The sequence below is a fragment of the Pseudorasbora parva genome, chromosome 1 (assembly GCF_024679245.1).
Source record: "Pseudorasbora parva isolate DD20220531a chromosome 1, ASM2467924v1, whole genome shotgun sequence".
Lineage (NCBI taxonomy): Eukaryota > Metazoa > Chordata > Actinopteri > Cypriniformes > Gobionidae > Pseudorasbora > Pseudorasbora parva.
The window spans coordinates 6,273,716-6,298,905 of record NC_090172.1 but is presented as its reverse complement, the minus strand read 5'-3'; the positions used below and the strand labels follow the sequence as shown (position 1 = coordinate 6,298,905).

The window sequence follows — 25,190 nt, the reverse complement described above, 5'->3', positions numbered from 1 at the left end:
GGCGCAAATTGACGATATTTGCGTCATGGGAGGAATTTTTACAGCAATAAAATGTATAAATCTCTTGTCTCAGGGGTATATGAGGGGGAAGCACAATCATTTGAATATACTCCAGGTTTTCTACTGATACAAAGCCATATGCTTATCGCTGAAGTAACCCTTTAAGGTTACAGAGTATTGCAAATGTGGAAAGAACACCTGAAAAAGAATGGCTGAAAAAAATAAAACTTTTGTATTCAACATTTCGATGACAATGAACACAGTGTTTTAAGCCATAAGGAGGAGAAAAAAGTGAAAGAAACTGTCGTTCTGTTAGGTCTGCCTATCCCTCCAAAGCACAACACCATCACAGACAGGTAAGAAAGCTGTTGTCATAGTCTTAAGTTTTTACCATAATGCTAAGAGTAGACATTATACAATACAATTTTTAGTGATAATCCTACTGTTTTGTTAATAACTCTCTGAGATCCTCTCAGAATCCTTGGAGCTGTCAAAAGTCCGCCAGATAATGCATTTTCTGACATTACTTGTCTTTTGTTTACAAATAAACAAAATGAAATTAATTTTTCTGTCTATGTAAATCAAAGAACAAGTAACTATTGTTAATTTACAATACTACAGACAGTGTAACAATACAAAGTGGGTTGAAAATCACTGAAATTACTCCCTCACCCTCAAGTTGTTTCAAACCTGTATGAATTTCTTTCTTCAGCTGAACACAAGGGAAGATATTTTGAAGAACGTCAGTAACCAATCAGTTAACTGGAGCCATTTGACTCCAATGATTTTTTTCCCCCAATGTGGAAGTCAATGGCTCCAGTTAACTGATTGGTTACTGACATTCTTCCAAATATCTTCCCTTGTGTTCAGCTGAAGAAAGCGATTCATACAGGTTTGAAACAGTTTGAGAGTGAGTAAAGGATGACAGAATTTTCATTTTAAAGTGAACTATCCCTTTAAGAATGCGACACACACGTCTCCCGGAAAACTACATTACACTTTAAATATAAACACTTAGGCATACCATAGTGATTCAGCATTAGAATAAATCATGGTTTGGAAGATGGATTACTTTTAATGTCTCTGACAACCTCTGTTGTCCCATTTAGCCACTTGTTAGCAGTCACTTTTTTCGAGACAAGTAAAAGTTTTTTTAAAAATCACAAGGAAGTCGTGCTGATGTATTTTGTTTTAGAATAAAATGTGAAAATATCTTGAGCTTGCGTTAACCCCAGACCTTTTTTTTAGACAATAAACCAAAAACCCACTGATCTTAGGATAATGGAACCAGAGATGCTAAAATGTTGCTACATTTTTTTTACAAAAATACCATATTCCAGCAGCACTCAAGAGGTTAGACTTTCTGTAAGTAAAGGTCTTGTTACTCATTAAGCAGAACTTAAACTAACCATTTTATAAAAAATACAATTAAAAAAAAAACACTAGAAAACACAAGCCCATTGCAATTTTTTTATTCTAGCAACTCAAGCCCTGGCTAATAAAATGTAACATGTAAAAAGCTTCAAAAGCACTCTCTGGTGGGAATAAATGCCAGAGGCATTCTAATAATCCTCTAAAGACACTGCTTAGATGCTGGAATCAATTACTCGTAATGACCAGGATCTTTAGTACAAATCAATAGAAGCTCAGATCAGATGCTTGGCCAGTGAGAGTCAAGCATTTAGCAGCTATTTCCGTGGCTCCTCGCCTCACCCCTTTGTATTTGTGAGTAAACAGCGGTTCTGGCTCGGTGAAGCTGAAACGCTCTCATGGTCTTGTTTGATATTATGAAGGGAGGGATCAGAAGGAAACTCAGGGGAAGGTAATTGCAGCGGGCTGCTAATGGTGGTGACACCACAATTCAGGACACCTTCGCGCAGGACGCTCGATTGCACAGGTGTTCTTCTCTGTTATTTCTGCTCTCAAAGGCTCTTCTGTGATGAAGACACACTCGCCACTAAATCCCCTACCTCTAGTGATAATGGGGCGGCAGAGAATGCGTCAGAACAAAGGTTTATCGAAAGGCAATTGTTGCAGACTGTCCTAAACACACGTTTCGTATTTAACACCAGCACTTAACACCAGCCAAAGTATATGATAGGGAGAACATTATTTTTCAAAACACTTCGTATGTCGGGCAGACTGCAATGCGGGTCCGCAATTTAGTAGCTTCAAAAAACTTTAAAAAAAGTGGACCAACAGACAGGCAACCTACAATTTTTAGGATTGCTCTGATACTTCTGTGCTTGTCAGTGTGTAACTTTAGGTGGAATTACTGCACTGGAAGAAAAGTTCCCTTCTCTCAATACTCCACATACACTGTAAAAAGTGGTAACATGCAATTGTTACCATTAACCAATCTAACCATAAAAGCAAATTTTGTTCGCGAGCAGCTTCACAGTCACACAAATCTGCTATGTTGATCAACAGAAAAATGTTTGAAAAAAAGAATGTGCTTTTTTATACATCGCAAACCTAAAAGTGTAGGTCCTCCCGAAACACCAGGGGGCCCCCTTGCTCTCAAGAATCATTTAGGGCTGTGTTTTGGTTTCATTTTTGATTTTGACTTCTAACTATAATGAAAACATGATGAGGCTTTCCATTGCTTTCCTTTAAAGTGGTGCGCTGTCCAGGGGTGGCACTAAAAATTTTGGGCCCTGTGAAAGAATAGGTTGGGCCCCATACCACACCAAACATACAAGCTAGCTATCCAAAATCTTTGTCTGCAATTTAATAATACTGACCTATTACGCTCTGCTGGCTCAAGCCATAATGCCCTTTTGTGACATTCTGGTTCAAAAATATGTGAAATAAGCTGTCCCCAACAGACAAGTAGTTCTTCATTTAAGCCTCTAGTTGACTAAGCACTTTTAAGAATTTAATTACATAAAAATATATACTGGAGAGAATTCAAACATAATGAGCGGAAACTGGAAATTTTGGAAATTGATCTTTACTCCAACTAAGCCTAATAATTAGTTGTATTATTTTGTATTTAGGCACATTTTGAGCGCAAGGCTTTGTGCAAATGTAATGGTTTCGTTGATTTATTTGTTAATTATTTATTGAAAAACATATTCATGTTTTTTTCCCCCATGGGTTAAAGGTTATTGGGTTAGATCAGTTGCACAAACCTGGCAACCCTTATTCTGTGCTTCATTTTGTTTTAAAATTGCTTTGATAATGTTGATCAAAGACTGTGTGCAGCACCACTGCAGCAAACAGTGACTCTTTTTGAAAAATGTCATATTTATATATATATAAAAACAAAATACATTCATATCATATTCATATCATATCTACATGTTATATATTTCCATATGTCCATTACCATATTCGTCATAAAATATTAATGGAAAAATAGGTCAACAGAATGTGATTGCTAAATATCTTTTGGACTGAATAAATATCTATAGGCTCAATTTCAAACATAAAGGAAATACAGAAAAGAATACAACAGCAATATAATACTGATACGGATGTGATCTCTGTGATTTCTGCACGTACTGCCTCTTCTCTGTCACTCCACATTCCTGTACTTGGTGAAGAGATTGTAGAGGACCCTCAGTGTGGACTTGAGGTCACAGTTGACAATGTCTGTGGAGACACATAAAAGATCTGAACATGACTGTAAAACTGTTCATTTACTGTGAAATATCTTTCCTCACTCTCAAAATGCCTGACATCTCGACTGCTAGTGTCAAGTGCTGCTTCTAAATGAATTAACACCTAGGTTTCACCCCGTGTCTTTATTATTATATATTTTTTGCTTGAGCACAACTCACTGTCACTATGTTGGAGCAACTTTCCCAGTTTTCCAAATTACTTTTAGTTGAAAGTGTCCTGCAGTATGACAAGTTAAGTCTTAAACTATTTAAACAGCACTTTTGTGCATACAGCTTTTTTCTTATTTTAGACAGACTACACTGACTAAAATATTTATAAAAACTGGCACACTGCAAGGCCATTTTGGCGCTTTTTACACTGGTATTAAGATGTGTTTTGGTCGATTGGATCACAAGTGGACTACACTAAATACAGGTGTAAACGGGTCTAAAGCGGTTTGAGCTTGTCTACTTTCGACCACTTCAAGAGGTAGTGGAAAACACATTGGACCGGATTGCTTTCGTAGTGTCGACGCTCATGTGGTCGAATGTGTTCAAACAGCCACAAAAGACCGTCTTCTCTCCGTCTACTGACCTAATGCGGGAACATTATGGGAAGAGTGGGAGCCAGACCGGATTTAAACTTTGTCGGCTGGATACCCAAGTTTGGTTGGAGACCCAAAACGTACCAAACACAATGTTCTCTGACCATTCCTGATTTCTAACACACACTCTGTTGGTGTTCTGTTGGTCTTGCGGTTGACAGAGCAGAAACAAAGCTGATGCTCCCGTGTGTTTTTTCGTCGTCTCCGGTGCATTTGTATGTAAATTGTGTGAGATTATTTTGGCCAATTAGATCAAAATATCTGAAAATGCCCATACATTCATCTGTACATAGACCCTCCTCTTGAAGAAATCAGGACAGAAGAGGTTAAAAGTGGACAAAAGAGACGGATTAAAACACCAGGTGTAAACGGGAATGTGTCTCCCTCGTCTACTTGTGATCCGATCGACAAAAACGCATCTTAATACCAGGAGTAAACAGAGCCTAAGTGAGAACAAAAAGGCAACCTGATCTAAACGAAGAGTTTGAGGCAACTACTTACAGGGCCTAAGATATACACTTATACAATATTAACTTAAAATCTTTAATTTTTTTGTGTGTGTGTCTAATTTACTTAGCTTTTGCTTAAGTGTTCTGGGTTATTGCTAAGGTATTCCTTTTGAAAAAGGAAATACTCTTTAAAATACTTTTAAAAAGAAACAGAAATAATATACTTTTCAAGAAATTACTCAAGTGTGACCAGAATGTAATGTTTTCATACACATGTGATTTATAAAGAAATAGATTAAATGTATATTAAATACTGAACTTTAGAGTGCCTTTTGACCCATTTAAGTAGACCTACATATTTATTTATACCATGGGCTGTCTGAATACTCGATTCTGATTGGCTGGAAGGTGTGCAATAAAACAGTAGTTCCAAGTCTCATCAGTCCCTTGGGTCATTTTGACAAAAAAATTGGAGTGTTCATTGGAGTGGTCCAAGACCTCAGGACTTCTGTCTCACTTGAACCACACACACACACACACACACACACACAAAAACACACACACACACACACACACACACACACACACACACACACACACACACACACACACACACACACACACACACACACACACACACACACACACACACACACACGTAGTGTTTCCATGTTTTATGAGGACTTTCCATAGGCGTAATGGTTTTTATACTGTACAAACCGTATTTTCTATCCGCTTACACTGTCCCTGCCCCTAAACCTACCCATCACAGAAAACATTCTGCATTTTTACTTTCTCAAAAAAACTCCTTCTGTGTGATTTATAAGAAGTTTTCCTCATGGGGACCTAAAAATGTCCCCACAAGGACAAGGATTTCGGATATTGCCATCTTTGTGGGGACATTTTGTCCCCATAACGTAGGGATTACACACACACACACACACACACACACACACACACACACACGGTTTATGTGGCTGTAATATAAAAAGTAACAAATCCTTCCCTCGCGGGTCAATTTGACCTTCATAGGAATGAATGGAAAGTGAGGAATGCTATGCATAGAAATCCTAAAGGTGTATTATAATCTATTAAAACTGTGGTTACAATTATTCATGAGATCACCCAATGCATTATAAAGTGCATTATGAGGGATAAATCATGCATTAAAAATACTTTTATAAATGCATTATACATAACAGCTTTAAGTAAATTGTTACCATAAAACGTTTAAACTTTTTAAAAGTACTCTACAGTGGCCTTATATTTCATTAATATTATATTATCTGCAAGTAAAAAAAATATAATACATTTTTATGATTTGAAGCACACTACATGTGCACATTCAATACAACTATGCACACTTCTTGTTCACAAGGGATCCTGAGAGCGTTGCAGGATATTTGCTCACTGGCCCGAGTAAAAAGAGCACAAATGCACATCAATACCAAGGTCTGTCTCTAGCTAGTCTCTGCAATGAGCAATAATAGTGATGCTTGCTTTAGCATTCAACTCATTTTATGCTATCATTTTGCATCAAACCTCATTTAATAACGACACCCCTAAGGCATATCCTTAGTTAGATCATCTGCGCCACATTAACCAGATGTTGTTTAAGCCTTGTGATTACACAGTCGAACTCTGTTGCAGCTAAATAAAAATGCAATTTTAAATGCCCCATGCAATGGAGGCATTCAACAAACCCTTTGAGTAAAGCAACTCCAGCCCCATCTGTTGATTAGCTTCTTTTAATTCAAGTAGTTTAACAGCAACGGTAGAGGAGATCAATTCAATGGCTACACATGGAAACTCTTCTTGACTACAATAACTACTGCAATCAGGCAACATGCCATGACTGTTCCTTAGAAATCAAGCAGCGTGAAGCCAGAAGCACATTATTCATTACAAGGATCTCTAGATTATCTCCACAGTAGTGCAAGTAGAGCAAGATGCTGAGAGGAAAGTTTAAGCTCACCTTCTGGCCTGGGCTTTGGCTTCTCCAAATCGCCATCCTGCATCAGTTCAAAGGAAAATGAAACATTGTGTACCTAATACAGGAAATAAAACAAAAATGAAAACAAAACAAATATATGATTAAGTGACAATGAGAAATCAACTATGTAAAACCAATAGTGGCAATAAATTAAATTATTATTTATTTATTTTAAAAAATTGGGGGGGGGGGGTACCTTGTAATATTTAAAGGTACATTACGTAACTTTTGGTCCTTTAGTGTTTAAAAAGACTGCATGAATTTTACAGAAGAACATTGTATTGCTTGTGCTTTAGCTTTGTGTGAATATAACCCTTCAAACTAGATCATGCTTTAACAAACTCTGCCTGAGAGCCACATATACATTTATCTGTTCAATAAAATACCTTACTCATCTGTCGAGTAATAAAAATGCTATTTCCATGTTGCTTTTACAACATTTCAAATCCTTCAGTTGTCGCCATATCCGAAAGCCAAGCCAGTGTTAATCTTGTTTTATTACAAGCTCTTTAATGAAGTTGCAGCTCACATGGTGAAGACATTTGATGTAAGTTTGCTTCATTTCACTGCGGAATCGTTTGTAAACAAGTCTCAGGTCGACACTGGATTTGCAGACATATTGAGATTAAAACACAATGCTTTTCCTTCTATACTGGATCCGACAGAAATGGGGCAGCACACTTATGTGAGTTTTTGTATGTGGTAGTATTGCATTGATCACTAGGGATGTCACGATTCTCCAAATCCTCGATTCGATTACACTTATTCCAAGATCACGGTTCGGTTCGATTCTCGATTGTTACATTTATTTTTTTAAAGCACTGGTTGCTATGCCATTTTTAGACTATATACACTCTTAGAAGAAAAGGTTCTATCGGCGCTACGTATTTGGAACCCTTAAAAGGTTATATATAGAAGTATAGATGAGTATACTCCAAAGACCATTTTATGCAAAAGGGGTTATATAATGAGAAAGAACCCTTTCGGCACTTAAAAGGGGTTCTATATAGAACACTGCAAAAAAAGAAATAATTTCTTATCAAAGAAAAAAATGCATTTCTTATCTTAGCAAAACTCTTAATTTTGTGTTATTTTTTCCCAAAATAAGATGATTACTTTTGCTTGTCTAGTAAATACTTCTTGTTTTAAGAATCTTTAGATGTTTGGACTAGAAATAAGACAAAAATACTAAGTAAGAAAAGCATTTTTTGCAGTGAAACTTTTAGGGGTTCCAACTACGTAGCGCCGATAGAACCTTTTCTTCTAAGAGTAGACTGTAGCAATATCAGATCTGACCTTTGTTCGCATTGTACCACACTACATTGTCAAATAAAAAAAATATTAACAACATAATGTAACAATAAATGAAGCTAGGGCAAGTTCTGCCAGGAAGACTAAATCGTTCCGTCAGCAATTACCTTCTCATCTATCCAATCATATCCTTTACTGTAGCGTGAAAAGGGAGTACTTCCTCATGTCTGAGTTTGCAGATACTGTCGCTTCAGCACCACCATCCTCCCCACCACCACCAAGATGGGACCTTTCTTTCATCCCCCCTACACAACCAGTCGGGCCCTCGTATCATCCTCAACACCAACAGATGGGCTCTCCCCTTTACCACGAAGACTTCAGGATGTTCTTTTCCTCCTTCTACCCCAACACAACCAGATGGCCCCCGTCCTTAGTTCGCGGGGGTGGGCTGCGCCCCCTGCCTTCGTCTTCAGCCACGAGACGCAGATTCCGTACCCTCGGAATGCGATTTACGAACGGGGCTTACACCAAAGTACTTGATTGCTTGCTGAGCTTCTAAATAAATGTTTATTGCTACAGCATTAATCCTCCCGGGTCTTTCTGGTAGAACTTATATCTTCAGTCATTTATTAACTTAAGCAAAATATCCCAGCAATCTTTAGTCAAGGTAACTAAATGTGTACTGATCAGACCTACAATAACTTTCCCCTACATTATTGTGCATGGAGGGAATCACGGTAGCTGTGAGATGCGTTCTACTTGGGATTTCGTAGTGTGGTTCTAGCACGCTAATTAAATGCCTAAATACACATTGACTCATTTCTGCTAGTTTCAGCCCGACGCAGTGATCATTTTCATTTTGACCAACAAAAACCTGCTCTAAATTCAATAGTGCCGTATTTTTTCTGTTATTGAAAGGGTGTGTTAATATGTGCCTAGGCAGTGTACAATGCGCATACACTCGGCTTATTACACACACAGGGAAGTGCAGCAGCACTCAATTTTAAATATCAATTCCTCTATGGAGAAGCGCTCAGTCTTTTCACTTTCAAAATTCCACCATGTAAATAGCATATCAGCCATGGTGCGAGCACAGCTGACTCTTAAAGGGAATGGGAGATGAGACTCTGATTGGTTTATTGCATGTTACGCCCAAAACACACCCATGACTCATTAAGAGAACAGGGACAGCCCTTTTAGACCATGTGGCTGAAGCGCTGACTGTTTTTTCTGTCATGGAATCGAACGCCCTATTCGATGTGCTCTATGTATGTACATTTATAGAAGAACTTTTTGAAGCTTGAACATTTGGTGGATTATTTAAATGCAGTGCCTCCTTACATTGTTTTATTGTCAAATTAGTTTTACTCAGAAATATATATTAAAAAAGGGGTCAGTAGGAATTTTTATGTAATGCAAATTTTAATCTTTTAATTATTAAGTCACAGTAATTTACCTTATGATCAAAATTTTCAGGGGTGAGGAAGAAGTTATAGAGGGGCACAAAGTATCCTTTTAGGAGTCCCATCAGTAAGACCAGGTACACGCCATCTGCAAACTGGAGGGAATTGCAAAACATTAAGATTTCAGTTTTTGGATATGCACATACATACTGATATTCTGTGAGTCAAGGTCATGTTACCTGAGTTTCCAGCTCCAACACCTCCAGATTCAACTTGTTTAAGTGCTTGTTCACAAATGTAATAAGAGTCTGGGAAGGAAAAAAAAGAGAGACCAATAGATCAGAGTCAAAAGTCAAAGCTCTCAGTGTGTAAAACCTCTCAAGAAATAGTGTGTGATTTGCACTTGCCTTTTTCACCACATTCAGCTTATCTGGCGCATGGTCAAAAAGGGTATCAAAGGCGTCTCGCTCTGTTAGAGTAAAATATGACATGATTGCTCATATTCAAGGAGGCATTAGAAAACTTACACAGAGTCAAATTGTATTTTTATCACTTTACAAGTGTGGCTCCAGATTGTATTTGGACACTAAACCTATAAGAAATTATTAGATAGCATTAGATATCAAATCTCAGAACTGAATTCAGCCGATCTCAAGGTGATTTTAGTAGATGTATAAAGCCAGTTATTTCATAGCCTAACAAATAAAATATGGAAGGGTTAATCAATTCCATTTAATGGATTTTTAATATTAATTGAAATGCATAAATCTTTGAAAAGGCTTTTATTTTTATATTTTTTAAAGCCCCTTTCCTTATTCTGCCGCTCTGCATTGCTACTCAAACCACTTTTACCTGTTCATTTAAAGTGTAATTTTATTCAGTATATAATTAAGAATACTAGATATTAGTATACTACATATTTAATGTTATACTTTAACTGATACATGTTTGTTTACACATTGAATAATTTTGCTGTTCTTGTGCTAATCTGTACATTTTATTAGAAAATATCTAAATATCTAATGCATTCATTTTCAAAAGGTTATCCAGGCCACTGTAAATACATTTTAATACATGCAAACATAATAATACACACCATATCTTCCAGACAATGCCCTATGGGGAAAGCAAAAAAGGATTATTATTTCAAAAGTAATTTGAGCAACAAAAGAGTCAAACAATCTATTTATGTTTGAATGAAAGGGCTTTACTAAATGGCAAAATAATAACCAAATTCAGAGGGTCAAATCAAGAGTGCCAGGATGAAAGGCAAACAAAAAGATTAAGGGGGAAGGGGATGCTCCGGTCCCAGGAGCGGGCCGATCAAACAGAACTGGGTTCCAGGATATTGGCCTAGTGGACGTCTGCCCAGCAGAGGATCGTCTCCACAGTCAATTCTGCCCCGGCAGAGGCATGTCTCAGCAGCTGCTGCTCTCCGCTTATCTCCCGAGCTGACTGGAGCCCGCTGGACCGCTGTTAATCAGCAGCAGCAGTGGAGAGCTGGCAGAGCAACTACAGCCCCGCTGCTCAACCTCTAGAACCACTGCAAATCTGCTGAGAAGCAGGAGGATCCAGCTCATAACGGACACACACACACACACACACACACACACACACACACACACACACACACACACACACACACACACACACACACACACACACACACACACACACACACACACACACACCCTGTACACCACTGCCCATGACTGGCATGTCACTGCATGTCATAGCCACCGGATGCCTGATCATATTTTAACATGAAAACCAAACAATACGACAGACGTCTGCTCTATACACTTGATCTCTGCTTTCTCCATCTATTTTTTTAGTCCTGCAAAAGGTGTTAAAGTGTTAGTTCACCCAATAATGAAAATAACCCCATGATTTACTCACCCTCAAGCCATATGTGTATGTGACTTTCTTCTTTCAGATGAAGGCAATACGGAGATATCATAAAAATCTATCCTGGCTTTTCCAATCTTTATAATGGAAATGAATGAGGGGCGAGATTTTGAAGCCCACATAAGTGCATCCATCCGCCCTTAAAATATATCCAGGGGTTAATTAAGGCCAAATAAAAATATAAAATATCCATATTTAAAACATTATAAACTAAAATTACTAGCTTTCAACAGACGGCCATACGCATTGATTTACAGTGGAAGAGTGACCTCTGACCACAGAGGAGAGAGCAAAACAAAACACCTGCGATTGGAGTCTAAAACCAGAATTTTTAAAGAGAAATGTCGGAGGATTTCAATATAAGAGAAGAGAAGCTTGAGTTTGTTGTGCAGTCCTACTTGTCTGAAATAGGTAGGCGTCAAAACTTGCACTACTTACATCACGTCATGGGTTACTATTTTGCCGTAAGTTGATTTGGGTAGGGTAGGCCGTCTGCCAGACGCTAGTTATTTTAGCTTTAAATATGGATATTTTTCTTACACAAACGAAAGAAAATACACCATCTCTCGTATCTTTTCCTTTGTTTTCTTTCTGTGTAACAACACCTCAACTCTACACTACAAAATCATTAGGTAATTTCAATTTTTGTGTGAACTAACCCTTAAAGGCTTTACAAACTCACAGGGAAGGTATTTTTCACTATAAACAAATAGGAATACGTGATATCAGCGATATACTGCTAGCCAACATCCCAACGCTGCCAACATTCCTGGAACATGAAAATGTTAATGGGACGAGTCGTGGAAGGGAAACAGATCTACCTGTGTGTCCACGAACTGATCCCAGATCAGCTGGACCGACTGGGGATGGAGTCAGGGATTGGCTGAACCCGTGAGAGCTCGTCATCTGCACGGTTCAGGATCCCCAGGATATGGACAGCACGAAGGGACCTCAGGCGCTTCTGACTACATAACACGAGATGGCGAGCGATTTGAGACTTGCGGTGGGAGCGTAGACTGCCCTGTGTGTCCGACCTGACTAGTATGTGTTGACCCTTCAGCAACGCTTGGAAGCGGTGCAGGGCGAACCATACTGCCAGCAACTTAAGGCAATTGACATGCAGGCGGCGCTGGGGTCCTGTCTAGGAGCCCGCAGCAGCATGTCCATTGCACATGGCACCCCAACCCGTAGTGGAGGTATTTGTTGACACAACAGCATGCCTGGAAACTCGTTCTAAGGGTATACCGACCCATAGAAAGCTGAGGTTCGACCACTGGGTGAGTGTCTGTCTGCAAGCCCGAGAATGACCCGGGACCCGAAGCATGCTTCTGGACTCGATCGGGAAGCCAGTACTGAAGTGGTCTCATATGAAGCAATCCGAGCTGCGTCACTTCGGCTGTAGATGCCATATGCCCCAGGAGCCTTCTGAAATAGTTTCAGTGGAACCGCACTCTTGCTCTCGATTTGACGGAGGCAAGTCAGCAGTGACTGCGCATGTTCGCCGGTACTGTGTGCACATGGCGACCGAGTCGATCTTCATACCGAGAAAAGAGATCCTCTACACGAGGCAGAGTTTGCTCTTCTCCCAGTTGACCCAAAGGCCCAGACCAAGTGGTGGAGAACCAGGGCCAAGTGGTGGAGAACCAGATCTCTGTGTTGCCCGTCCTTCAAACACAAACCGCAGAAACGGTCTGTGTCGCGGAAGGATGGACTCATGAAAGTATGCGTCCTTCAGGTCGATCGCTGCAAACCAATCTGCCGGACGAACGCATTCGAAAAGGCGTTTCGCAGTCAACATCCTGAACGGAAGCCTGTGAAGGAATCGGTTCAGGACGTGAAGGTCCAGGATTGGTCGTAACCCACCGGTTTTCTTGGGTACAATGAAGTATGGGCTGTAGAAGCCAGACTTCATCTCGGCCTGAGGGACGAGCTCGATCGCATCCTTCGCCAGTAGAGTGGCGATCTCCGCATGCATGACAGGGGCATTGGGACCCACCATGGTAAAGCGGACAGCCCGAAAGCGGAGAGGAGCCCGCGCGAACTGAATCGAGTAGCGAAGCCTGATGGTCCTCGCAACCCAGCGGGACAGTCCCGGAAGCTGAAGCCAGGCTCCCAGGAACTGCACCAGCGGGGTCATTCGGAGCACCGGCATACCCCCGGTGGGGCAGCAAGGCAGCGTTACTGACCCAGATGTGGGTGGCATAGCATCCCGGTGTGGGGGCATGGTTAACGGCTGCGCCCTGACAGAAGAGACTAGGGAAGGACGCACGTTCCACTGGGGTCTGCTCTGAGAGGAGGCTGGCGACAGAGAGGGACGAGATAGGCGTGGCAATGCGATCATGCCAGCTACTTCCTTATATACCCACGTGGGTAGGCGGAGTTACGCATGCAAATCTCGCATGCCATGGCATTGGCACTGCCATTGGGCGTTTTCTAGATCTCGAAATTGATAGGCTTCTAATTAAAACCCCCATTCGCCAGTCACTGACGTTACTCGGAGTGACTGAACGAAAGGGAACTGCTACTTTTATATGGTGTAAATAGAATATATCACCTTTTTCACTTAGTGTAAATATATATATATAAAAAAAGATACATTTTATTTAAAATATGAGTGTAAATAGAACCTAATTGCTATTAACAGAATAAAGGACTGAAACTAACTGTTTTATAATATATCATAATTTATTAACCTTGGTTATTGTTAATATATATATAGTTGGCCATTGTTAGTTCAGTGCATTAATGAATGCTAACTTTTGTGTTAATGTTATCATATCGTACTGTAATGTGCTACTCTTTTATTAGGAAGACCTGTAAAGAATAAAATATAAAAACATACTCTATGTTGCCTGTAATTTCCTCCTGAATCTGTCGAGACTGAAGTATTCCCTCTCGTTTCTGTTGGGACAAAGAAACATTGTACCAAACGTAAATCGTAAGATAAAGTTTGATTTTTGATTTTTTTTAATTTACCATGACAAAAAATAAATAAATAAATAAATAGAAAAACAGTAAAACAGTATTACTAGTAGAAAAGATAGCTAAGGTGTGTATTGTTATTTACAAAAGGGTTCTTTAGAATCATTCATGAACCACCAAACAGAATGAATATCTGTCAAATCATTCTAAAATCAATCATATTGCATAAATATGGATTTATGAAAATTTACAAAGAACGTTTACAAAGATCGCTGCTCATGTCTCATGAATAAGGTCCATCCCATTGTGTAAAACAATATAGCAACTGAGAAGCTTAAAGAAAAGGATTAAGCTATAAATTATGCACAGAAAATAAAAGCACCTGGACCACGACTATTTGAATGTTCACATGGTCTGGCAGTCTGATGGGGGCACGGAAATGCTGAGAAAGAGCCACCAGCAGGTGAAGAATGGCCACGATGTTCTTAGCATGAACAGCTGAGGAAAAACACAACCGAATAAACAGCAGAAATGCCTTTTTAATGTCTACATTATGTTAAAAAATATTCATAAAAAAGAAAGTTCAGCAATGAAACATCCTTATTCATCAGTGGTTCTACACTTGTGGGTTGCAACCCGAAAATTACAGAACTGCTTAATTCAATTAATAAAGCAAACATTAATAATATAAATAAACTAAAACATAATTGTTAAGATAGTGTTGTCACTTTTTTTTTTTTAGAATTGTCAATGACGAATTGTGCATATTGTTAACCTATTTATTAACCTATTTATTATAGGTTAATAATATGGGCATATTATTAACCTATATTATGGAAATATTACTGAATGCAATAGTATGCTATATCCTAACTCTGTCTGTCAGTGTATTTCCATACCTCCGTGCACCCGGACATCACACGTCATCAGCTTTAAAGAGGCATGCAGACTCATAGACAGACATTCACTGAGCGCCACAAACAAACAGCAGCCACCCTCCTAAACCAAAACAACGAGCTTATGCTGCGTCCACACTCTGTCGTAACCGTTATTATGAGATGGCAAACTTGTGTCGTTATACACAGAGCTGTTCACATCCTCGGATTTATGCTCTGTAAGTTACGTTCATTATTATTTGTAATGTTATGAGCTTTGAGACAAGAGGTAATTTAACACCATCTCTTGTGATGCTTTGCAGAATCTGCTCTGGCTGTGCGCGACCTGCGCGTTCATGTGTTTTGGAGGAGACGTGGCTTTAGAGAGGGATCTGTAAGAAGAGTGGGATCTAATGCTTTCAAACTTAGCTTACTATTGCTGGCCGCTCTCAAAATGCCTACCCTATCTTTAAGGTATGTTTCCCTGGTATTAAGATTTTGGTCGATCAGATAACAAGTAGACAAGGGAGACACATTCCGGTTTACACCTGGTGTTTTATGCTGCCTTCAAATGCTATCATAATTATCGTAAATAGAGTTTGGTAAGAAATTGCACACCAACGCCCTTTGATATCGTTTGTACCACTGGGAAGTTCGGAAATCATTTGAAACCTAAATTCCAGAGAAGGGTGTGCCATAAACTTTAAAAGGTATTATTTAATAGTTTTTCCCCACAAAAGCTACATTGTCTTGTCTTGTCTTTAATTTACACGTGAAGGGAGCATCAAACTGTGTCTTTTGTCTACTTTCAACCACTTCTGTCCTGATTTCTTTGAGGTGAGGGTATATGGGTGGATAACATTGTGATTGGTACGTTTTTCCTCTTTAAACCAAACTTAGCTCTTCAGCCGATAAAGTTTAAATCCCGTCTGGCTCGCGCTCTTCCCATAATGTTCCCGCATTAGGTCAGTAGACGGAGAGAAGACGGTCTTTTGTGGCTGTTTGAACACATTCGACCACATGAGCGACTACACTACGAAAGCAATCCGGTCAAATGTGTTTTCCACTACCTCTGGAAGTGTTCGAAAGTGGACAAGCTCAAAATGTTTTAGAGCCGTTTACACCTGTATTTAAGGTAGTCCAGTCATGATCTGATTCGACAAAAAAGCATCTTAATACCAGCTTTAAACAGACTAACAGAGCCCTAGTTGCAAAAAAGGAGACGAACAGATGCACAGTTATACCAATAAGAAAGCCAAAGCTACAGTACATACAGTCAACAGTCCATTTAATGTTCCTGGAGGAAACTTTGAGGGTGTCATTGATCCTTTCCAGAACAGTCTGCAGCTTCTGTTTCTGACCGATCTCACACTGAGTCACCTCAGCCACATTCAGCTTCTCTCCCTCCAGCTTCTCTGGGAATAAATACACAATTCATTGGTTACACAATATAAGGGTCTTAATGAAACAATAATGTACTCTCTTTTGAACAGATTCCTCACCAAAGAGTTTTTGAAGAACCTGCCCATCATAGAGGTCTTCAGCTAGATCCTTAACAATGATTCTCTCTCCCACCAACACGTCATTGATCCAATCAATGAGCACCTGTCATGAAACATCAGAGAAGTGGGATCTTTGAAACATTACTAATTGAATATGCATGTTAAAAGACCATACTGATAAACTAGTCAATCATCAATGCTTCCTAGTAGCTTGTGGTTCTGTTTTTAGTTAATGGAATCTCCAAAAGATGATATACCATTATAAATATGAACTGTAATTTGAGTAATTTTATTTATAATTTATGTTTTTAATGCCAGTGTGATCAGTCTGTATTTTACTTTGAATATGTACACTCTTAAAAATAAAAATTATTTATTGGCATCAATGCTTACGTCCATGGAATTTTTCCATTCCACCGAATTCTTTATAGTGGAAAAAGTTATTTGCACTAAGGGTGTTTAGCTTGGTTTGTTTGGTTCGGACCAAAAAAAAAAAAAAAATATATATATATATATATATATATATATATATATATATATATATATATATATATATATATATATATATATATTATTCTAGGTCTGCTGAATGTTCACTGGCATTTTAACACCAAACCTAGGGATATGTTCACAACCTGATTGGTCGGCATTCATTATGTATATTTAATGACAGAACTTACCGAACATCCAAAACAATGCTGTGTTCTGGGATAAATGCACCCATTGTATGTATGTAGCCTACATTTGATGATTTTATTTTTTTAACCAGCTGGGAATTTGTGAAGAGCTTATAAAATGTGCAAAGGAGTTCTGACACCTGAACTGAACTCTGATGGGCAACATCACGACTCTGACGAGAAAAAACAGGTGTGCTTGAGGATTCTGTCCTTTTTAGGGTCGCATCTTGTGTCATCATGTAATGTTTATGTTTTTTTTTACATGTCTTTGTTATGTGTTATGTTCATATTTCATTTGAAAAGCACCAGAGTTGGTTTGGAAGTGGAGCGAGACCCATCTTCTCAATGGTCTCAGTCCTCTTGTTTGCTCCGCACCAGAGGTCAGACGGCAGCTTGTTCAAATGACCGCACTAACAAAGCAATCGCACTGGGGTTCATTCTAATCCAACCAAACATGCCAAGTGTGAACACACCCAAATTGGTTCTTTTAAGAACTTTTCATATTTTGGTTCTTTAGGGAACCATGCAATTTCCTTTTATGGCATTGCTGTGTAACCCCCTATTTGGAACCTTTATTTTAATTGTAAATTAGATCTGGATTTGAACATGAGTCTCTTTGCTTGATAGATAACAATTGTACCACTAGATTAACTTAACGAATTAACAAATCCAGAGAATGACCTAAAAGACCTACGCTTTCAGAGAACAGTTGATTTACCTTCATCAGCTCTTGGAGTTTGGGATCATTCCTTGAGTTGGGATCAACCATGGTACGGACTTCATTCTCGTCTTTTGAAACCAATGGGAATACAGCAGCTTTTAGAATGACAGAGGTTGTGCAGTTCTTGAATGATCAATAATGTTGATCAGTTTTACCAAGCATGGTGTCTTCAGGGTCCAGCTCAAAGGGTGTGGGGCTGAGGGGCAGGTTAATCGCATTCATACCCTCCTCCTGGAGCTCAGACACTAAGAAAAGATATGCATCACAACAAAAAACACATTATGCTTCATGTCATGAAAAACTGAACTGAAAAATTTGTGTCAGCCAAACCTTCCCTATGTTCATGAACTTGGTCCGTTTAATAACAGCCAAAAAAGAAAGAAAGTTGTCTTGTTTTCTAGCACAAATACCTAAACATTCTTATTTCATATGGTTTTCATATTTGTTTATTTCATATTATATTCTTATGTATTTTAATTGTAATATACAGTATTAAAAGTCTTGTGAATGAAAATGCATTAGTGTTATGATGGAAGAAACCTTGAGTACCTTAATATTTTCGCTCAATCTACTATAATATAAAAATATATAGTATATTGTCTGGTATGACCTCATAAATTGAGGCATTATCTATAGCAGCAATACTCAATGAACTGGCAGAGCTGAACGCACGGCTCTTTTTGAGCTGTTCCTGTCCTCACTGGAGGTCACTTATGCAGTATTAGTCTCACCGGGAAGGGGGCTACTCAAAGGCTCTTATTTAATGCTATGCATTCATCCCTGAACACGTTCACATTAACAAAAGAACTACAACTCAGACCTACAATCAATACAGCAATATTTGCCAAAATAAAGAATGTCCAGAAACCATTACAAAATATCTAAAATCACATTACATTACGTTTAAGGTGAAAAGGGTTGTTTTATTATACTAAATATTATGTATATTTTTAACATTAAAAAAATATATTTTTCTATCATTATTTTCATATATGTCCCGATTTTGCCGAGTTAGACACATTCCTGGGTCACCATGTTTTGTTAATCCTGAAAAAATATTCCTGTCTGAACATGTAATCCTTTCCCTATTGCAACCCTATATCTAACCATACAATGAATTAATGACCAAATAAACGAATGAATGGACGAACCAACAAACAAACAAATGTTTAAAACAATGGCATGAATGAATGAATGAATGAATGAATGAATGAATGAATGAATGAATGAATGAATGAATGAATGAATGAATGAATGAATGAACGAACAAATTAATGAACAAACTAATAAATGAATGAGAGAACAAATTAATTAATTCATTAATGAATGAACAAATCAATAAACAAATTAATGAATGAATGAACAAACTAATGAACGAATGAATAAACTAATTAATGAATGAACTAATGAATTAGTGTACAAACTGATGAACAAATGAATGAATGAATGAATGAATGAATGAATGAATGAATGAATGAATGAATGAATGAATGAATGAATGAATGAATGAATGAATGAACGAATTAATGAATGAATGAATGAAATGACTAATTCATAAGTGAATAAACTAATGAATGAATGAACGAACAAACGCACCAGATCCAGGTGGAGAGGAGAGAGAGGGATAAAGACACTTCAGTGGATGGGGATTATTAGGAGGCCAAGGGAGTGAATCTGACTGGGACACTGGGGTTAAATCCCTACTCTTCATGAGAAGTGCCATGGGATTTTTAATGACAACAGAGAGTCAGGACCTCGTTTAATGTTTCAACAGAAGGAAGGAGTTGAACACACTGATGTAGAAGAGCATCTCGGTTACGTATGGCAATCCTCATTACCTGAAGGAGGGAGCGGAGACGTACGTCGGACGTCACAGACGAACTGGGATCACTTCAGGGAGTCCCTATGAGCTTCAAGATTATGATATATGGAGATATCGCCCAGGGAGCTGCGGAAGCCACATCATACCCGGAGGAAGTAACTATGTGAAAATTACACATGCAGACTGGCCAGGGGCAGTGCAACATACCGAGGTCCCAGGGGTGGCCCCGACCATTGTAGGCGGGGGGAACAACACAACTGAGCTCTGCCGAGGGAAAAGACACGGGCTCACCGTAGGAAGATGTACCATGGAAGAATACACACATGGGACCGCCATGGGGGTCACAACATATATAAAAAAAAACAGCCTAACACAAGTTCCACCAATGCATATGAGTGTTAGACCTGGCGTTGGATGAACCAACACTTAGAACGAGCACTTCGGTGTCACTGACTATGGGAAGTGAGCACAGGAAGGTACCAGCTCGACACAGAGGCTATAAAATCTAGCGAACGTGTTGGGTGTCGCCCAGCCCGCAGCTCTACAAATATCTGTCAATGAGGTTCCACGAGCCAACGCCCAGGAAGAGGCCACACCCCGAGTGGGCAGGGCACGTATTGGGATTCGTACTCCAAGACAATGGTATCCACTATCCAGTGGGTCATCCTCTGCTTTGAGACTTTCCCTTTCCCTTCTGCTGACCTCTGTAACAGATGAAGAGCTGCTCTGAGGTCCTAAAGCTTTGCATTCTGTCCACGTAAAGTCTGTAGAGTGCGAACAAGGCAGCTTGCAGGTACACCTGGTTCCACTGGAAGGGAGTGATGGGAACCTTGGGCACATATCCGGGCCAGGGTCTCAAGATTACATGAGAGTTACCCGCCCCGGATTTCAGGCACGATTCTTCAACCAAAAAAACCTGCAGGTCCGCTTCCCTCTTGATGGAGGCAAATGCAGTCAGGAGTACTGTCTTTAAACAACTCTTTTTAACTCTGCAATGGAACAGGTGGTGACTTTCGTCATCCTGAGGAGCTTTGGGCCAGGACTACCCTCGTGCATGTCCATGAGTACCTGGGCCTGGTTCAGCTGGAGCTACGCCATGGCATGTAAGGCGGACGCAGCCTGGCCACAAGATCTGTAAGCCTTTGCAGTTAGACTGGAAGAGAACTTACAGGCCTTGGATGGGAGACATGGGTCACCCCACCAGTTTGAGGTGGACGCTGGACACAGTTACATCGCGACTGCCCGCTCCACTGGCGGGATCCCCATGCACCCCTGGCTAGCCCACCATCAAGGGTAGTGAGGAGGGAGGAGCCACCAGGTCTGTTTACTGCACCGAAAGGTGGCGTCCACGACCTCAGTTCCTTATGCATCTCCGGGAAGAAAGGCACCAGGGTGGGACTCTGAGAACCAGCACGACCTGCCTGGAGAATCCAATCGTCCAACCTAAAAGGTTCAGGAGGTCCAGGTGGAGGTCCATGGTGGAGGCCCAGGAAAGCATAGGCGTAAATTCGGGGTTCGACCTGACCATTGCCACTCTCCCAGAGGGAGGCAGTACAGCCAAATCTTAATCCTCAGAGGACTGAAACTCTCCCTCCGATGCAGCAATCAACATATGTTCATCCGAAAGAGGAGTGACCAATATTCTGCAGGGTAGGGGGACTCCAGGTAGGCGAGTCTCGACCTAAGTGCCGAGATAGTTATGTTCCCGCATTCCCTGAAGGAGGGAGCGGAGACGTACGTTGGACGTCACCGACGAACTGGGATCACTTCAGGGAGCCCCTATAAGCTTCAAGATTCTGATGCAAGATGCAAACCTCCCATGGCAATAGTCATTGCCGTTCTCTTGTCAAGATGCAAACCTCCCATGGCAATAGTCATTGGCGTTCTCTTTGTTCTCTATATCTCAAAGCTGATAGGGTCTTCCTGGAGTGATCCCAATTCGTCAGTGACGTACGTCGAATGTGACCGACTGAAAGTTCTCCCTCAAATCTGATGGGTTGATTATTGGAATGTTGTTTCAGGAACAACAAAGTTGTTAATCCAAGAGCATGTTGCACTTGCGGAAATCAGGTGATTTTCATATTAAAATACTTAATATTTAAAATGCCTACCCATGCACAATACACAGAGACAACTGAGCCATTTGCAGTATTAATTTCCTTTTAAATAGAGTACTTATTACCAAAATAATATACTATAAAAGAGAATGCGAAGTGAGAACACAATGTAATGTTTTCAAACACTTAATTGCCTGTTATTTACAATAAAGTATTCTATATAATTAAGCACACTTCTTTTTCACAAGCGATTGACTCTGTCATGAATATGCTGCCAGTGGGAATTGTATCATCATTACTGTTATAGTGGACACTGGACATGTAACTCTCAAACCTATTAACAGATTAGTGCTAGTTAATGCGTATAGATTAAGCCTGTGAATCATGCTGTTCCATTGAATCTCTCATTTAATTGCCCCTGTCTGCCATCCTGTGAATCAGCACATGTGGTGTCTTCATGCAGGTGATCTTCTAAACACCCTCTCCATCTCCATCTGCCCAGTGGCCCCGTCGATACTGGCCAATCACTAAAGCAATGCTGCAGCACATCTCTGTGAGAGGCAGTCCAGAAGAAGAATCGGTACAGATCCCTAGAGATATCGACATCCTGTTTTTAATCAACACCGAATCCTGCCGGAGAAGCTTCTAACAGCTGAGGGCGAGGAGAAGCAACTCGCCGGCTTCCCCACGAACTCTCAGGGTCAGAACTTATCCATAACAGCAGATTTACAGCTTGTGAATGAACTTTTGACAGGATTTTTCATTTCTCTCGGGAAGCCAGATGGTACTTCCTGTTGTGGCTTGTGGTTCTTTCTCTCAGTGAAAATATAAACCCACAAATAAACATACCAGCTAACTAAATATATCTCTGCCACATGGGATCAAAAACAAAACAAGACAAACAATTTCATCACTCCTATGTTGGATAATATATATATATATATATATATATATATATATATATATATATATATATATATATATATATATATATATATATATATATATATATATATATATATATATATATATATTTATAAAATAATGAATGTCAAAGCATCAGCAGTGACAGAGTGAGCAATGAATGGCACTAAGAATGAAATTTTGGATTTTGGGTGTTGAATATGCTGGAATTTTTTTTTTTGGGGGGGCATAAAAAAAGCAAAGTATTAAAGTTGAATTGCTGGTTTAAATGAAGAGTTGAAGAAATGAAGAAAACAAAGACATTGTTTTAACAGAATTATTAAACGGTGTACTGATTGTATTCACAACAGATTCTTAATGTGAAAATACACTCTTAAGAAATGCTGGGTTGTTTAACCCATGTTTGGGTCAAATATGGATAAAACTGTTGGTTACAATTATGTTGGTTAATCTCCATATTAAATATTTTTGCTTTTTTTTTTGTCCATAATTTAAAAAAAATATATATTAAATTTTGAAATTTTGTGTTTGTCATATTAAATTTAAAAAAAATTATAATAATAATTTGGTCCATATTAACTTTTTATTTTAGAATGTAGGCAATTATATTTTGTTGTACATATTATTTACATATTTACCTAGCATCTCACAATGAGTATTTAAAACACCCACTTCTCTTCCTTGGTCACAGCAGCGACGTGCAGCTTTTAAACACTCACACTGTTCAGTTTACATCAACAGTGTAATACTTACAGTTAACATTGTCAGAATGAAACAAAAACATGAAGAAAGAAAGAAAGAAAGAAAGAAAGAAAGAAAGAAAGAAAGAAAGAAAGAAAGAAAGAAAGAAAGAAGACTGCGTTGAATTAGTGTTTATATATATATATATATATATATATATATATATATATATATATATATATATATATATATATATATATATATATATATATATATATATATATATCAGAGACATCGGCTACTCATGCAGTGAAGCTGAATTCACACCTTCTTTTGCCTTTTTTCTTCTTGATAAAGTTCCACCAAGTTTTCCAAGAAAGGAATCATCTTTTTTCCTGGAGGATGGAGACTTCGGGGTGGGAGCTTTCGGCGAGGACGGGGATTTCTGCGGTGAAGAAGCCATTCGATAAGCACTACAGTAAATGTGCCTTTTATCTAGACGTGAGGATTTAAAGTTGTGGAGACTTCTTGAGCTCCACTGAACGGAAGTGGAGTTCCAAACATTTCAGTAATGAGCTTCCCTTCTGCACGCGCGGTTCCCAGTCCCGCCCTGACTCACTGACTGACTGAACGCTTTCGCTTTAGAGATTGACCGTCATAAGACTACTTAACAAGGTTTCTTTTGCTCTATATATGTCCATATCCTCGTATAGCCTATGTACTAACACATTGTTCGTTTTCTATAGGATAGAGTGGGGGAAACGCCCCCCTTAAGGGCCGTGTAATTTATTCTGTGCAAAAAGTGCTGTCCTAGATTTCAGTGACAAATGACAAATTCTAAAGCAACCTATTCCATGCTATTAGTTTTTAAACAAAAATTACATTTGTACCAAGGGGACGTTTTGCAATTATGGGGGGTGTGGGAGGCTAAAACATTTAGAATTTGTCTACATTTTGAATAAAACAGACTATTTGAAAATATTGCAAGATGATGCAAACTGACTAGCAAACTAACTAGCTATACCTTGGGGTAATTTTATAAAGTACAACTATTTTAATTCAACCACTTAGTTAGATTACATTTGATGGAAAAAACAGAGGAAGCGATGTTCAAACCACTACAGTAATTATGATGAGAAGCAATGCCCTTGAGAGGAGGTTAAAAAAAAAAATCTAATAATGAAATTATATTTTCCTTAGATAACATGTACTTTCTAACCACAGGCCTTATATTCTCATATCATATATGCTTATATCTGTTATCTAATAATAAAATTATATTTTCCTTAAATAACATGTACTTCCTAACCACAGGCCTTATCTCATTTCATATATGCTTATATCTGTTATCTGTGTGATGATAACTCAAACACTTTTTTTTTCTTACGGGTGAAAATTAGATAATTTACCATGAAATCCGTTTTCTCTCAGGTATGTCGCCTATGTAAGCTTCATGAATACTTCTACATAGCTCTTGTCAACTTAGCCCTATTTTGGGAAAATCAGTAGTAGTGGGGTTACAAACGTTCCTGCTGATCCAGCAGCAAATCTGGCAACCTCGAGTCAGGGGGAGAGGGAGAGGGGATACACCGCTCTACAGTCGTTTGAAAGTGATTGCAGTACCAGTTTTGGCCACAATCTTACATACACTTTCTTTAAATGACAGAATAGCATCAACGATGACTCCAAGATTTTTAAATTTACGTTGTAACTCCATACACCATCAACTGATAGATCTATAAGCCCTCCTGTTCAAGCCGCCCACTCCAAGCTCGACTCGAACCCGGGTCCGCCG

At 39.1% G+C, this 25,190-nt stretch overlaps 1 protein-coding gene across 1 annotated transcript; it reads right to left on the bottom strand.

The window, feature by feature from the left end:
- Nucleotides 1-1,008: 1,008 nt before the first annotated feature.
- On the bottom strand, nt 1,009-24,039 carry parvab (parvin, alpha b). Its single transcript, XM_067459782.1, has 13 exons — nt 23,723-24,039; nt 18,067-18,156; nt 17,909-17,979; nt 16,514-16,616; nt 16,286-16,426; nt 14,519-14,634; nt 14,057-14,115; nt 10,403-10,422; nt 9,714-9,775; nt 9,546-9,614; nt 9,360-9,461; nt 6,635-6,707; nt 1,009-3,597 (listed from the first exon to the last, which is right to left on the bottom strand). Exons 1-13 carry the CDS (start codon nt 23,856-23,858, stop codon nt 3,521-3,523), a joined length of 1,119 nt encoding a protein of 372 aa, XP_067315883.1. The 5' UTR covers nt 23,859-24,039; the 3' UTR covers nt 1,009-3,520.
- Nucleotides 24,040-25,190: the final 1,151 nt, after the last annotated feature.

Excerpts from the sequence above, each read along its gene's own strand:
- parvab (XM_067459782.1), bottom strand. The coding sequence starts at position 23,858 with ATGGCTTCTTCACCGCAGAAATCCCCGTCCTCGCCGAAAGCTCCCACC. Across the intron at positions 16,427-16,513 it reads GGTTCTTCAAAAACTCTTTG|AGAAGCTGGAGGGAGAGAAG; the intron begins GTGAGGAATCTG and ends ATTTATTCCCAG. Across the intron at positions 9,462-9,545 it reads TGTTGGAGCTGGAAACTCAG|TTTGCAGATGGCGTGTACCT; the intron begins GTAACATGACCT and ends AATTCCCTCCAG.